Consider the following 16905-nt stretch of genomic DNA (forward strand, 5'->3'; position numbering starts at 1 on the left):
CTTCTAAATTTTTCAGCTGGCATCTTCTATAAAGAAGAGCTTTCCATACACCCTCCTCCACCCCTTTTTCTTTGAGAATCCCTATGGACTTGGAGTCTTTTTTATTCACTGGCTCCATCTTACTCTTTTTATATTCAAATTCTGCTAGATTTGGACAGTGGGAGCCCCTTCATGTACCAGTTTTGTAGAGTTTATTGGCTTGTGTGCCCTTCTGACATATCCCAATCATTCTGGGTTTCTGAACCAATTGGTAAGAAATATGGGCTTTCCTGATTGGGTTACTGCTCACAATCCAAGGAGCTGGCAAAGGTATCCCCCAAGCCACGTAGGGTCTTTGGGAGAAGCCTGCATACTTGAAGAAAAAAAAATCAGGCTTCTTTATGAGTATGAAAAGGTAAGAGATTGTGATTTTAAGGTGGGTTAACAATCAGCAGCTCACCGATAATTTGATGTTTACTATATATTTAAAGAAGTACATGAATTCAGCAAATTCCACTCCAGAGAAAACTGCTGGAGCAGAGGTTATTTTTCTATATAGCAAGTCAGCCTTCCAGAACTTCAGGTCTCCCTTTCCACAGGTCCCTAGAAGGCAGTGTGGGTTTTTTTGTTTGTTTTTTGTTTTTTGGCTGGTGCAGGAGACAGCCCTTGCCTTTTTGAACGATTGGGCGAAAGGTCTATTTGCAAAGCTACCAAAGAGCCACACAAGTGCCTAAGGTCATCCAGTTCCTTAATTTCTAACACTAGTCAGTAGCCTGAGGATTTTCCAAACCAAACCACTTTAGAATCAAGTTTATTTCCGCACAGGTCACAAAGATTGGTGGATTTCAGGGTTTCTCCAAAAGTTTTGATGTACGAGTTGGAGAACTTGTACATTAAGTTGGTCAGTCTAAGTCCCTAAGAACTGTTCTGACAAGTGGAACCATAGATTCAGGGAGACTCTGAATTTTACCCAATGCTAGTCTTCCAGAAAAGTCGCCACACACCACAGTGTTGGGCACGGCCTTCCAGCTGAGCAATGAGAATACTGTCACAGCATAAATGCTGAGGATTTCTTTTTGTCTCAAATCTGTCATATTAGGTGTTTTTGTAAACCGTACAAAAACTTACCCTTTTAATTTTAAATATGCAATAATTTTTTCCCTTAAGTTGTATGTCAATGAATAATTTACCTGTGTTGTTTGCAAGACCTTTAGGCCATCTTATTAACTGTAATCTCTAAAGACAATTTAATATTTAATCTCAAAATAAATGCGTGATGTAACGAAAGGAAAACATGTGACCTAACTAAACAAAAATTTGTTCTTGAGGTACCTTAAACCCACGACAACTTAAGTGATCATAGCTATAGATTGTAAATACAATGACACTGGACACATGTTGGTTGCTTCCCCAGCATCCATGTTTCCCTTCTTTTCAACAGCCCTGGATTTCCTTTAGGGGATCAACATGGTTCTGAAGAAGCCACCTCCACTTCTCTGGCTCCAGGATCGATCAGGAACAGCATGTAACCTAAACCAGTTGTTACAATAAATCGCAGGACTAGCCTGGCAATGCTGGGACAGCAGTGTTTTCTCTTCCCTGCTAGAGGTGAAAACGGTTCAGGTGACCCCAGGAGCTGTTAGCAGTTACTTTTGGTTCCTGGAGCATTATTCATTCATTGTTTATTCAGCAAACATTTAGTAACAATTACTGTGTTCCACATGTGAAAATATGAAATTGAATAAGACATGGTCAGTGATGTTAAGATATTTATACTGTAATGGAGGAAACAGGGAGGTATAATGGGGGAGGGGGCAAATAGGTCAATGTTCACAAAGACTGAGAGAACATATTCCTGGTGTGGATCAGGTTAGCTGTTGCAGGCTTTCATCTGAGGTAGAAGTGGCCATATCTAGGCATCCTTTATGTGGAGTTGATATCGTTATCAGTCTGCCTTGAACCATCCAATTAATTGTGTGGTTTTAGTGAAATTTCTTGTAACTGAATTGCAAAAGGGTTGCAAAGCCTCCTCAATTTTCAGCCACTGGCTGGTGTCTTAATCCAAAGTATAACCTTCACTTGAAATCAGTCTTCTGGGCACATATATTTGGACAATAATGTCAGTAACACCATCTTTCATTGTTAAAGAGGCAAATAAAACAAAGTATATTGAATATGCATTAAATATCATCTAGGGACAAGACAATAGCACTGTGTGTCCTTAAAGATGTCTTTTACAGGATATGTTCCTCTGAAAGATCTGGATACAAACACATACCCACCATTACCACAGTAATACTATGTGGCCCATCTGAATGATTATATAGAAAATATATATATAATACCAGGGAATCTAGAGCAGGTGTTCCCAGTAGGTAGGCCCAGTGGGAGGAATACCTTCCTAGGGTGTCTTATTAGAATCATCGGCATAGTTTTTTTTCCCCAATAAACACACCTACACCTCATCCTGATATTTCTATCTGGGCCCCTCCCTGTTGTAGCACATTACTCTTCACTGAAGGTGTTCTTGCTCTCTCACTATAGGGTAGAAAAAAACACTGAGGCTGGGTCTAATGAATTGCATTATGGAGAGAGGAATCTGAAACAATGTACTGGGGCATAAATAGCAAATTGTCCAAATGATAGATAACAGATAACCAGAATCATTAAATCACTGTGTGTCATGTATGTGTAGGAGCTTTGATCATTGCGTTTTCTAATATGGGCCAAAGACAGAAAGACAAAAGTAATCATCATTGATTACAAATCTGAATTCAGACCCCAAATTTATGGATCAAGTATCTTGGAGAGTTCATACCAAACGACTTCTTGTTACCAAGGAAGAGGTAAAGACCATATGCCTGGGTCACTTAAAAGGAACACAAGATTTCCTGATCTAGACAGGTGACTTACTGTGGATCTGTGAATATCTAGCAAGATTATTATTGGTTGCCTAATGTATTTCACCCTAAGCTTCAGAAACATGGGAATAGATGAGATAGGACATGAGATTCCAGGGCAGTTGAGGTTGCCAGCAAAAAGGGGCAAGGATTGTAATAAAAGCCCTTGCAAAGTTTTCTCCTGATGGTAATGATTTCTACAACACACCAAAAGAACATAAGGAAATAGCAGATTACAAGAAAGAATGGCTTTTATTTTATTTTTTACCAATCTCAAGTGTTTTGAAAACAAGTGTCTCCCCATTTTATCACTCACACTGATTTAAGGTTTAGTTCAGCCTTTTACTGAATTATAATTAGACTCTTAGGGCATAAAATTGTGAGGTGAAGAGGGCTCAGGATATGCTCCCCCAATAGATGTCCAAATACTTTGAGTTTCGGAAAAAGTGATTCTTTTTTTACATACTGCCACCATATAGCTGTAATAGGACTTGCTAATTTAAAACATTAAGGATTTTTTTTAAAGCCCCACCTTTTAAAAAGTAATCCTCAAAAGATCCAGCTGGATCTTAAAAATTTAGACTCCATTGCTTTTTTTTAAAAAGCAACAAACAGTGAGAGAGAGAGTGAAAGTGAGAGAGATATTGGCGGTCTTCAAATCTTAAAAAATGAAACAAAACTTAAAAAAACAAAAAGTTGAAAGCTTGTCAGGTAGTAGCTTCAGTTCCTCGAGTCACAGGGAATTCGCACCAGCACCGGAATTCAAACTGTTAGCATCAGGCATAGAAACGGTTTGTAGCAAATAAAATAATACCCCAAAGATGGTGTCTTTGGGAGGCTTCTGCTAACTGTCGTGGAGATCATCTCCAAAGAGCGTTGCAGACCAGAGGCAACCGTTAGGCCAGGGGCGTCCACACCGGCGCGTCCCCCCTCGGCCCAGAGGCCGTGAACTCCCTCGGGTCGGGGCGCCCCCGCGGCCCCCGGGGTTGCGCCGTGCAGCCCGCCCTCCGCGTGGGCGCTCGCCCGGGTCCCCCAGCCACAGCCACAGCCCAGCTCCCCGACCCGGCTCGCCGATCCGCAGCCCCGAGAGTCGGCACACAGATCCCGGTAAAGTTGCGGCGGGAATTATCCTGTCGCCGACTTCCAGAGAGTCGGCCGGGCTGGGGCCCGAAGGGGCTCGGGTTAGCGCGCTCCCTCCAGAGCAAGCCCGGCTCCTGGGGCGCGTACCGCGCGGCCGCGAGGGGAACCCGGCAGCGCTGCGGGGCGGCGGCCCACGCGAGGAGGCAGAGCAGCGTCCGTAGTCAAAAGCTGTGCTCCGGCCCTTGGAAAAGGCGCAGTTCCCCGGTTCCCTGCTCACACGTGGGCCTCGCACGCTCCTCGCTGCGCTCCGGCACACCTAGCCGCCACCCACCGTCCCACTGCGTGCTGCCCGGAGCCGCAGGCAACCCCCGGACGTTAGGACCGCGCGGAAGCCGTCGAGAGAGAAGGCGGCTGGGGAGCAGTTGGGCGTGGCTTCTCGGAGAGAGGCGGGCCCCGGGGGCGGGGAGAGTACGCAACCATCGGCTCGGGCTGTTGATTGGCTGAAGTGCCTGCGCGGAGCCCGCAAGCGTCTCCTCTCGGCCCGGCCGTTCCTCCTCTTCTGCCAGCCGCTCGGTCCGCACCGGCTCGCGAGGGAACCGCTCGGGCACCGGCGCCCCAGCCCAGTGCGGACGACGGGAGAGAGGGAGGCGGAAGGAGGACGCGATCGCTCGCCTGCTCCCAGACGTACCCGGGCTCCCAGAGCCGGCGCGGAGCCCAGGGGGAGGAGCCGCCGCGGGCACGCCCCGCCTCCGGCCCGGGAAGACGACCCCAGCGACCCCGCCGGCTGGCCACCGCCCCCCTCGCCGGCCGAGACCCGCCCCCGGCCCCGGCCCCTCCCGGCAGCATGGAGGGGCCCAGCTCCTGACGGCCGTGCCGCCGCCTCGGCCCCCGCCCCTCCTCCCGGTCCCTCCCTCCTGTCCCCGCTCGCATGTCCGCGCCGCCTTAGCCGAGGATGCTGAGGATGAAGCTGCCGCTGAAGCCGACGCACCCCGTGGAGCCGCCGCCCGAGGCGGAGGAGCCCGAGGCGGACGCGCGGCCGGGCGCCAAGGCGCCGCCGCGCCGCCGCCGCGACTGCCGCCCCCCGCAGCCGCCGCCCTCGGGCCAGCCGCGGGGCCCCCCTCCGCCGCCGCCACCGCAGCCGCCGCCCCGGGGGCTCGGGCCGCCTGTTGCTGGCGGAGCGGCGGCGGGGGCGGGCATGCCGGGCGGCGGCGGCGGGCCCGAGGCGGCGCTGAGCGAGCAGGAGCGGGTGTATGAGTGGTTCGGGCTGGTGCTGGGCTCGGCGCAGCGCTTGGAGTTCATGTGCGGGCTGCTGGACCTGTGCAACCCGCTGGAGCTGCGCTTCCTCGGCTCGTGCCTGGAGGACCTGGCACGCAAGGACTACCACTACCTGCGCGACTCGGAGGCCAAGGCCAACGGCCTCTCGGACCCGGGGCCGCTGGCCGACTTCCGAGAGCCCGCTGTCCGCTCGCGCCTCATCGTCTACCTGGCGCTGCTGGGCTCGGAGAACCGTGAGGCCGCCGGCCGCCTGCACCGCCTCCTGCCCCAGGTGGACTCGGTGCTCAAGAGTCTGCGCGCGGCCCGGGGCGAGGGCTCGCGGGGCGGCGCGGAGGACGAGCCCGGCGAGCGCGGTGAGGACGGCGAGGAGGACGCCGAGAAGGACGGCTCCGGCCCGGAAGGCAGCGGCGCCGAGCCCCGGCCCGGCGGCGGGCTGGGCTTCAGGGCCCAGGAGGAGCTGCTGCTGCTCTTCACCATGGCCTCCCTGCACCCGGCGTTCTCCTTCCACCAGCGGGTCACCCTGAGGGGGCACCTGGAGAGGCTCCGCGCCGCGCTCCGCGGTGGCGCCGAGGACGCGGAGGTGGAGGCGGAGCCGTGCAACTTTGCCGGCCCCCGGGCCCAGGTAAGGCGCGCCAGCCTCCCCGCCCCGGCGGCCTCCCTTGTCTGGCTTTCGGACACCCCTCGGCCGAGCGTCCCCCGGCGCAGGTGGCTCGGAATCCCCAGCCCCCGGCTCCCAGCTCCGTAGTACTCATCCGCGTCGTGCTGGGCCGCTCAGTTCCGCTACCCCCCCCCCCCGCCCGCTCTCCCCCCCTCTCACAGACAGGCACCCGCCATAACAGAAAGCTCTAGAAGTCTCTTCCGTGCCGGAGTTGCCACGGAAAACCTGGAGCGTTCAGCCCGGTCCCCCTCTCGGATGAGGGGTCTCGGGACCTTCTCGGCTTTGAGCATCTCCAGGTGCTGGGAAGGGCGAAGCGCTAGGGGAGCCTGCGTGTTGGCTGCAGTCAGCCCCGGGCTGAGCCTTCCCTTTCCTGCCGCCTGGCGCTCTGCTCGCACGTTTTAAAGAAAGCTCTGCCTTGCTCCTCGGTGAGGCGTCCTGAAGCTGCGCTCCCGGCGTGTTGCCCTGTCTTTGACACAGAGGGGCTCTTTTTGCTGAGTGTATGCCTGAGTTAAAGGGGTCGTAGGGTCTTTTGGCTCCTGCTCAGAGAACTTGATGTTCCCCAAAAAAGAAAATCGGATGTGGAGACCCGCGAAATGACTCACATTAGGTAAGTCGTAGCGCAGGTTGTCTGGGTCAAGAAACCTCTCCTAGGGCGGTAGGGTATGCCCTTTACCTCTGGCGTGTCCTGCTTTCTAACGGGTTTGAGTCGTGCCTACACATTTGTTGGCCCGTTACTGAAGGCATAAATGTTTTCTAAAAAATTATTAAACGCCAAAATGTAGTAGACGAGAATTAAGTCACTTGTCGCAAACGGAAGAATTTTATGGGGCCACGAATGCAGTTTAATAATAATCTAGGCCCAATACGAAGTCCTTGAGCATGACAGTTTACTGGAGTAGTAGCTTTCACAGTAAAAAGTGTTAAATAAGTTTATTTTCGTGGTCCACAACAATTAAAAAGTACTTGGATGCCAGGTTTTTCATCTTAGGTGATCCCAGGGTGATATATAGGAATGGGGGATTTTTTTCACTCCTTGCTTGAAAGTTAATTCGGCTTATCTGTTTGTCATTCAATACCTTGGAACTAAAACTGGGCATTATATTTCTCTGATGGTTGCATGGACTCTATCCATAGAACCAAAAGAACTTGGGGGCTGGAAGGGATTTAGGGGCTCTAGGCTGAGCCCCTCCTTTTTAAAACGAGGCTTCTGTGAAGTGACTGACTCACATTTTAGGACTGACTTTATCAAATTCAGATATAGTAACGCTAGTATCCAGAATTTTCTTGGTGAGCTTGAAATATCTTCCAATGTCTATTTGCTGCTAGCGTGCAATTGTGTGTACTGATGGTATAAGCCCTTTCCACTCTTCAGCCTACTCACTAGAATAATTCCAAAAAACCTTATGTGCCCGTCATTAAATTTAGAGAAGCAGGTTTGAACTCAGAAGCAGTACTTATACATCTTTAAAATTTTTTTGTTCTTGTAATAGTATATATTGTAAAGATAACCTTAGAGTGTAGATGTAATGAAAACGTCCCACAGTGGAGCAGTTTATATTATTCCATTCGTATCATTCCAACAACCAATTTATGGTTTTAACTGCTAAGAGTTTTTTTTGCCTTTGATTTTTGCTTATAGTGCGAGTGTTGGAAGGTGACTAGACAAGGGGAGAGATGCACGCAAACCACAGTAATGAAATTTTTATCTTGACTGCAGTGTGTGGCCTTTTCTGGCTGGGAAGAGTGGACAAAGTGAGTCTGGGCATCCTGCCATTAATTTCAGTACATCGTTACTTCTCAGGCAGTGCCTTGTGCTGTGGCCATCAGTTGAAGTGGGAATAAATCAAAGGGGATACTCGCACTACAGGTTACACTGAAAGCTCTTTCTAGAGGTTGGTGGTGTGATGAACTTTTTTTTCTCCAGTAGTAGTTCAGGGTTACCGTAATAAATCATGTACGTCTTATTAAATTGTTACTGCCCCACACTTTCTGCTTGTTAGCGTGGACACCGAGGCCCACAGCTGTGGCTTGTTCTGGCCTTGAAGACATTTCCGCGGGTCTTACTGCTCCCAGGCTTTCTCTCTCGAGGCGGCTGATGAGAGTAGATTGATTTCAGTCGTGGTTCAGTGCGGTCCAACCCAGCTGTTCCGCGGTCTTGCGTCGTTGATGCTCTCCCGGGAGGGAGGGTCCACCTTGGAGTCTGCAGGGAGGTGCCCGAGGCTCGCGCCGGAGGGCCGCTCGGTTACGCGCCGCCGCCGACCGGCAGATGGCGATTGGGGGCGGGGCCTGCGGGGCTCCCCCTCCCCCGCCCGGCAAGATGGCGGCCGCGAGCCGCCACGTGACTGGCGCTGGCCCCGCCCACGGGGGGCTGTCTGAGGATGGGTTGGCTGCGCTTGGGGTCCATTTGGCCTCCGCTGGGCGAGGACGGGACGAGGGTCGAGCAAAGAACCGGTGGAGGGTGTTCTCTGGGAATGGCAAAGAGGAGTTCCTGTGGCAGACTTTTTTTTTTTTGCCCCCGGAAGTAACCTTTTAGACCCATACATGTGATTTTTTAACTGCTTAGAAGTAATTCTATTTCTTAACTACTGTCTTAAGTATCATCCATGCTAAATGGATGAAGTAGAACTAATTTTCTTTTAGAGTAATAGCATACTAGCGCAGAGTAGTGTTGCTGGCTCTTTCAAGACTTGTATCCAATACATAATATGCTGCAGCTTCTCTTTAAACAAAAAATTTTTAAAACTAATGACGTTAACGGATAGAACTTGTACTTTAATGCTAATTTTATACTAGTTATATGCCTTCAAGCAGACGAGGCTCGGCAGCTCTTTAGTGGCATACGGTGATTATGATGTTAATAGTTACGGTGACACGTCCACAAACTTACCACTGGAATATACTAAGTAGGTCATTTTAGAAAAATGAAGAAGATTCAACAACTATATTTTTATTTTTAAAAGTAACATTTCTAGAGTTTTCCTGCATGATTTGGATGTTCTTAGAGTAAATGTTACATTGGATTACAAGTTAAATGTTGGGCATTGCTTTTAGGAGCCTTGTGCATGAAGTTCATGTTCTTCACAGCTGTAGTGAACTGCCGCGCATTGGCATAAAGTTCCACAACTAGCCCAGTCGGCAGTAGTGGAAATTACTCATTAACAACGTCCTAGAAAATGTATGTGATTGATGCAGTTCTGTGTTCAGTTACCAACTGCATGTATAGCATAGCTGAAAAAACTGGTTTTAAAAATGGGCCCTTTATTATTAGGAACACAAACTAGAAACCGTGTGTTAGCAGTAGCAACAAAAAGTGAATGTATTTTTAAATTACATATTTAATAATTAAGTACTTTTAAAAGATACTAGTGTTGTATCATTGAAAAGGTGAAAGGCAGCCAAGCTTCCTACCTTCGCATGCTTATTAAAGACACTCTGTTTATGAAAATGGCTCCTCTAATTTGGGAGGCTTAATCCCCTATTAGCAACACAAAGGTGAAAAAAGTTAAAATTATTATGGTAATAGTGGTTAGTGGTTAATGTCCTTGGTATGGTCATGATTCTCTGGAGATTTCAGTATCCTCAAAACTTAGTTACTTGGCAAATAGTATTAATGTTTGAATTAAAGATAGTAACTGAAAACTTTTGATAGTGTAGTAGATAGTATTTAGTGTTATTTGAACTCACAAAGCATACTTGAACTCACAAAAGGTAAGTGGCCATGGGTCCTTTACTTAAAAAAAAAGTGAAGATACTAAAAAAGAAAGCTTTGTAAAACTGTAACTTTTTCATAGCATAGGTGCATTAGATATATTGTACTTGACAGAGCAAGTACCTCAACTCATTTTAATAACACAGATAATGTATTGGTAGTGTTGGGGCCTAAAGAAAGAAAGCTCTTTTCAAAAAAGTTTTAACATAAGTGCTCCTCTTATAGGATAACGTGAATGTGTATGTGGCAACCGGAATCCTAGTGAGAGCCCTGACTTAAAATGAGAGGGAAGGTTAGTGGTCAGGATTTCAGTTGTTAACTCTATTAGGCACTAAAAAGATGCTTTCCAAAAATGACTTTTAAAAAATTATGCTGTGCACAGCAATAAATACCTTTATTTAATTTGTTGTCCACCACTGGAAGATTTCACAGTGCATAGTATCTGTGGAGCAGCGGGCACTATCTGAGAAGGCTTTTTTTCACTCCTATCAGAGGATAATTGCAGTACTTCCATTAGATTGCAAGGATTAAATGAATGAGTACTTGTAGAATGATGTCTGATACATAGTCTTCAATAAAGGTTAGCAATTATTCGCAAAAGTTAAACCTTGTTTGGATGGTAGTGGTAGAGGTGTGTGTGTGGCATCTTACAAATTGAGAATGGGGAGTAGAACTAGCCATGACTTTTATGGGAAATTTTAGGTTGGTTTGGCTGCAGCAAGGAATAAAAGCAGTTCAGTTAATAAATGTCTTTTGGGAGAGGCTTTTAGAAGATCACAGTTAAGCAGTGATTATTTTAGTAGCAAAGGGGAGCTATTGGGTATCCTCCCGCAGTTACTTACGTTTCTCTCTGCAATGGTTTTCTTAGGTAAGAACTCAGGGAAAATCTCACTTATACCGTACGTTAATATACCATTTTTGCTGCAAGTTAACTAATGTAATATATATGCTTTAAAAAAAAAATTACCTTTTGTGGGGTTTTTTGTGAGATAGGGGACTGGAAGTGTGTTGTAAGAGGCTATCAAAGGCCTTGAAGAGGGATAGCCCTGTTTATTAGAGCACTAGAGTTGGAGGTTTAAACTCCAGCTCTGCCACTTGCTTTGTGATATTAACTAGGCCACTTAAATCCCTGAGCCTCAGTCTTATCTGTAAAATGGGAATAATAACTTCTTTTTAAGGTTATGGTGATTGAATTAAGGGGATAAAATGCAAAATAATTGTCTTGAGCACAAATTCTTTGAGAATGATGTGCAGGGCTTTTTCTTTTCCACTAAGATGCAGCCATCCAAGTTGTTACATCAGTTGTTTCCAGGAATAGGTTTTCTTTTATTTGTTTTAAACTTAATAAAAGTCTATATGGTATAATACTTTCTTATATTCTCTGTTACCATGCCTCTAAATTGATTGGTGTTCAGGACGGGTAAGTAATTAGGCTGGTGTGTGAGACACATTTGGGGCAGTTCTGTTAGTTCTTACATTGTAAAGATTCTGGTATGCTACAGATAAGCCCAAAGGAGGCATTTCTCTTGGTCACAGATCATTGAAATATGTATTTTCCCTGTATTGGATTTGCGGATGGGAATGGAGAAAATAGCTATTTTGAATTTGGGTTATCATAAACTCCCCTGCAACCATAATCTGCTTAAATCTTTTTCACATTTAGTTAAGATGATGTAAAGCTATTTTGTGGTTTTAAGTTATGTAATTTTTCATTTATTTCAGAGTACAGACTGGAATCCATGGATAATTAAACATTTTTATACCTTTTTCATAGAAGCTGTTAAATCAGCTGATGTTTAAGCCTATGTAATGTTTTTGTTCTTCTTAAGTAATATTAAGCTTAATTTTTTTTTTTTAAGAAAAGCAAAAGCCTGCACTACCTCAAAGCAGACTGAGCTCACTTTTATCAACTTTGTTTTCCATTATGGAGGACCGTGTTGTCACAGCGCTCCTTTTCCTCACAGAGAGCGCTTTGTTACACAAGCTGCCTTCATCCAGGCTGTGTAAACAGTCACTCCAGAAGGGAAGTGCCTAACCGGGTGTTTATGTTGCAGGTGGCAAAGCTGCTGGGTGCTCCGTAGTCCGTTTCCTTCTGTTCTTCCTATGCTCCAGGAAACATTTGGCTTTAGTGCCCTTCTGAATGCCTTAGTTCATTAGACATGTTTAATGCTCATTCAAGAAATAATTTGAGGTCAGATTTAGGTTTTGAAGAGGTCATTTTGGCAAGTTATTTGGTCTTTCCAAGTTTCAGACTGCTCACTATAGAACAGGGATCTCATCACCATTTATTGCGTGTAACTTCTGTGATGGTGAACGTGATAAAGTACATGAAAATGCTTGGTAAACACGAGTGAGATCGATCAACCCATCTGTCTGTCGATAGTTGCAAAAGTGAATGAACAGAAATACAGAAGCCTGAAGAGATAATAGGGGTTGGGTTACAGAGGGCCTTGAAGGTCAGATGAAAGAAAACGGGCTGCAATGGGAACAGTAAAAATTTGTGTCTCCCTGAAATGTTTACTGTCACTTTAAATTCATACCTATGGAAAGAATGCATCACTGATTTTTTTTAACAAAACTTCCAGACTCATCCAGTTTTCTCATTGGTACCATTATATTTCTAGTCACTGTGATTTGCTGATAGCCTTAATCCCCTCCTCCCTTCATATGCTGAATCCACCCTTTTCTCATCCTTGCTCACACCATTCTCTTTTGGGACTTTATCTCTGATTCCCTTGCTTTCAGCCTTCCCACCTCTTACTTGTTGGATACCACTGCCAGATACATCTTCCTAAAGCAGTGTTTAATCAAATCACGTTTTCTTGTAGTGGCTGATGGAATCTGGTCTCTAATAGGTCTTTGGACTCAGTCTTTCTCCCTCTCCTTCTCACGTCTGTTCTTTCATTCAAGGCTGACTCATGCCATCACCTCTTGCATGTTGTTCTTTAGAATTGTCCCTATGGTAATCTTCTCCTAAGAGTCTTTGCTGCCTCTGCATTCCAGTGGCCTGTATATTCTGTGTTACAGTTTTGGTGCTTATCCTATGATTCTTTTTTTTCCCTGTTTTTTTTTTTTTAATTTTACTTTGAATTATTTTTAACTTAAAATCCAGGAAGGAAGGTCAATTTTATAAGCTCCCCAAAGGCTTAGGCATCACATCCCTTTTTTTGTCAGCGTTGCATATATCATAAGTGCTCAGTCAACATTTCCTATGCTTAGGATATTTCAAAAAAATATCAAAACATAGGATATTCTGAAAAATACCATTATGATTAATTGCTATAAGACAGAGTGCATCAGGCAGTGATATTTTTTTTGGACTTGATGAATTACCAGCTACTTTATGGTTATTTGCAGCCATGTAGTATAGGCACAGTTGTTTTGGAAATAATAGCAGGAATTGTTTCATTAGGTAGAAAACATGGAACAGTATAGATTTGAACTGAAGCCTCAGTGAGTGACTGCTGAATAGTTGTGCTTATTAATTATTCTTTCAAAATCAGATCATGTGTACTCCAGTCCCTAAGTTAACTAAGCTTGTGTGTGGGGGTTGGTGTGCAAACCTATGAGTGATGTTTTGATAGGATGGAAAGAGCCACAGCTTACAAACTGTCATCTTACTGTTTGGGTAGTTGTAGTTATTGTTGTCTAGTGTTGATCTCCAGTCTGTGATTTGCTTAAGGGGTGATGGGAGCCAGATGTGGAATTGAGATAGTACCTTGCTTATGACCTGAAAGTTAAGGACTTTGGTCACTCAAGTGAGCAGTTTATAACAAGAATTGTGGGGTTTTTGTGTTTCTCGTGGGAATGTTTAAATTGGGATAGTTAAGAAACATAATGTTCCCTTAGTAAAATTGATTTTTGTGTTGGGTATCGAATGATTAAAATTGTCTAGTGGTCCTGGAAGGAACAAAATGGTTGTGTGTGAGTCAAAGTGCTGTAGTGTTTGGAGAAGACTTCCTCAGGAAAGAGGTCATCCATTTACAAGAAAGGGTGATGTTGAGTGGTTTTGTCAGTTTGGGGAAGATACCTGTTCTGCTGGGTGGTGTTAAACACAAGTCCCAATGCAGTGTGTCCCAACACTAATAATTACCAACCTGTAAATCACTTTCTGTCAAGGATGCTTCATAAGCTTTATAAGCTACAATTTCCATATGGTCCCAGGAACATTTCTCCACGGGGGGTGAAATGAAGCCTGTGGTTCAGCTAGAAATCCCTGCAGTGCCATTGGCTGTTAGGCTCCTGAGCCCAGGCTCACCTCCTACCAAGACCCTTTGGTGTCTCCTGTGGGGTGGGGCTGTGTAGGAGAGGACGGTTCGGTCGTGTACAGGCTGGGGAGGAGAGACACATCCTCTCTAGACCCTTTTATACTCATGCTCATGGGTGTTTTCTTTTCAACTCACCCAAGAACATTCTGACAAAGTGGGCATTTAAAGATCTGGGGGCTGCTAGCCAAGGGATGTAGCAGTTCTGGTTCAACCTCCTAGTTCCAGGATAAAGGAAGAGATCTTTCCCCTTCTGTGGTAGGAGAACAGAAGGTTGGTAAAGGAAACACAGATGCTGATGCTAAAGAAGGGGACACCCCAGCTTTGGTCTAGGCTGGAAGCCATTACCACTTACCCCCCCCCCCCCCCTTTGTAGCTCTGTGGTCCAATACAGTTTATATTCTTCACCAGCCCACCTGCCAACTACAGATTGCGCTATTGAGGTTCAAAGAGCAGAAACACAAAGGGTGTTTCATAAGGAAAATATCCAGGCAGGTTCTCGAGTAAAAACTGCTGCCCTCACTTCTTTCATTCTCCACTCCCCTCTTCCGCAGTAGGCTCTTATAGCAGTGTTCTTCTGCTTGATCTTCCCTGATTGTGCATCCTACAAGTTCAGTTCTGTAGAAAGATGATGACATCAACAATTTTAATGCTTTTTTATCTGTAATAAGTTGAGTTCCCCAAAATACGTACAAAGTTGCACTGAATCAAGTTTCCCACTCCCATCTTGTTTAATCCACCCAGTTCCAGGCCACGCCTAGTCTTCACAGGTTACCACTGTCAGTTCACAGATGTCATGTTAGGAAGAACTCACAGAGCCAGGTGTGGCCTATGGGCTGTGATGGCAAAGTGTATACACGGATTCAGTACATAGGTTAGCCCTTCCCCCCGCAATCAACAATTAGAGTGAATCTACCCATGGTTTAGCATAGTGCATTCTGTCACACTCGTCTTGCTGAATCACTTTATTCGCACATTTCTAGTTAAGCAGTAAATTCCATAGGTAATAAGTCCACGAACACAGCAGAAATCCATGGCATACTGTTTCTAAGCTGCTGTTCATTGGTCTCCCTCCTTTCTGCACTATTGGGTCAGTTTTGTGTTTTGTGGCATAACTTTGATACATTACCATCCATGTTTCTTCTTACACCAGAGCTTGCCTTTTATCAGATGCTATAGGTTGATTCAAGGTATTACTTTAGGTTGGGTTATACTGTTTCATTGAGTAAAGATGAGGCAAATGTCTGCTTTTCTACCACATCCTCTCAATTAAAGAGACCATAAGTAATTCTTAAATTTGTCTCAGCTTCTTCCCTCTTCTTCTACCAAAATAGATGAAATTTGACATCTCAGTGATGTTTCTAAGAATGAATCACTTTCTGACATTCAAAGGAAGACTTTCTATGAATCTTGCTTAAATAATAACATATGCTTTAGGTACCACCCTGGTTATTTAAAGAAGAGAATTTAAAATCTAGAACTGTAACAGATTACCCCAACACTTACTGGCTTAAAGCAACAACCATTTTATTATTATTTCTCATAATTCTGTGGGCCAGGAATTTAGACAGGTAACTGAGAGCAAGGGCAACTTGTCCCTACTCCAGGGTGTCTGGCGACACAGCTGAGGACTGGGGGCATCTCTCCCCACTCCTTTCTCTGCATGGTCTCTGGCATGGCCGCCTCAGGGGAATTGCATTTCTTACAGGCTGGCTCAGGACTCCAGGAGTGAGTATTCCCAGAGGCCCACTGCAAGCCTTCTTATATGGCCTGCCTTCAGGTTAGCCATCCTGGAACATCCCTTCCATCCCTTCCTACCAGTCAGGCAAGTCTCCAAAGTCAGCCCGGATGGTTGGGGAATTAGACCCACCTTTCAGTGGGAGGAGTATCAAAAGTATTTTTGGCTATCTTCAGTCTGCCACAAAAGTTTAATAGGGTGGTGGTGTCATATACTAATGTTAAATTCTAAATCTGATTTGATGAGTGTAAAAACTTCTGAAGTTAGTAGATTTAGTAAAACGCAAAGAAACTCAGTTTCTGCTTTTGTTTTTTTCTTAAAAAGAACGTCTTGGTATTTTAAAGTGTACAGCCTGTGTCAAAGGACTAGAGGAAACGTGTAGAACATTGGTAGATGAGCTAAAATAAACTCTACCTACAGTGTGACCTTTGTTAAAGTAAAATGAGACCAGTGTGATCTTTGTTCTAATGGTGTGTTTTCAGAGAAGAGTCTCTTTAGGACTGTCCAGTCACTTGACTATTTCACAAACTTTCCCCACATTTAGGAGATCTTAAGTATGTAATTGTGGTGGATCTACATATGTAAAAGTGAAATCTGAGCAGTCTCTAGAATGAACGAAATATATTACATGACACATGGATTTGAGCTAACCAGGAGCACACCATAGGTCAGAAAAAGCTTTATGTACTCAAATGAGTTCTAGAAAGGAGAAGGGCACACACATACTCATGTTCTTTTTGTTCCTGTGCATATTTTTGCCAGCTTAGAATTTTTAAACTTTGTCTTCTTAATCCAAGCAGAGAAAAATTCTCCCACTTTCCACTCGGTCCTGACAGTTTTTGTAAAATGCCAGTTGTGGCATGTCATCTGTGTTGCGTTTGCATAGGAATCTGAACTAAACAGAGAAAGTGGGCGTAATTCCTTCCTGCGTGATTCCACTAAACCAGCATTTCTCAGGTTTTATGGCTCCTTCCCGTACGCAGAGTGAAGCACACGTGAGGTGGGGAGGGTAGACGGCAGAACCGACAGTGTGTCATGCTGGGACCAGTAAATGCCGTGATTCTGATCTCTGTAGCTTGTGAGGTATTCGATTAAATTTTTGTTAAATTACTAAAGTTTAAAATTTTATAAATAGTTTCTAAACTTAGTATAAATGCTTTTATAACATTGATACATGCTGAGACTTGGTGTTGGGAGGGGGCAGAAAACTTAATTTTTAGATATTTCATGGGTTGATGAACTTAGGTCCTTGGATAGAAACTCAAATTCCATTTTTCTGCCTATGTTATTAAACCAGGAGG

At 45.3% G+C, this 16905-nt stretch overlaps 1 protein-coding gene across 1 annotated transcript in view; it reads left to right on the plus strand.

Annotated features, from left to right (window-relative positions):
• The first annotated feature begins 4484 nt into the window (after window positions 1-4484).
• Window positions 4485-16905, plus strand: part of ZCCHC2 (zinc finger CCHC-type containing 2) — a 51537-nt gene continuing 39116 nt past the window's right edge. Inside the window, exon 1 of the mRNA XM_057699557.1 lies at window positions 4485-5856. Within this exon, the coding sequence (XP_057555540.1) occupies window positions 4912-5856 (945 nt within the window). The 5' untranslated portion in view covers window positions 4485-4911. The remainder of the gene's footprint in view (window positions 5857-16905) is intronic.

The sequence above is a fragment of the Hippopotamus amphibius genome, chromosome 11 (assembly GCF_030028045.1).
Source record: "Hippopotamus amphibius kiboko isolate mHipAmp2 chromosome 11, mHipAmp2.hap2, whole genome shotgun sequence".
In the NCBI taxonomy this organism is placed as follows: Eukaryota; Metazoa; Chordata; class Mammalia; order Artiodactyla; family Hippopotamidae; genus Hippopotamus; species Hippopotamus amphibius.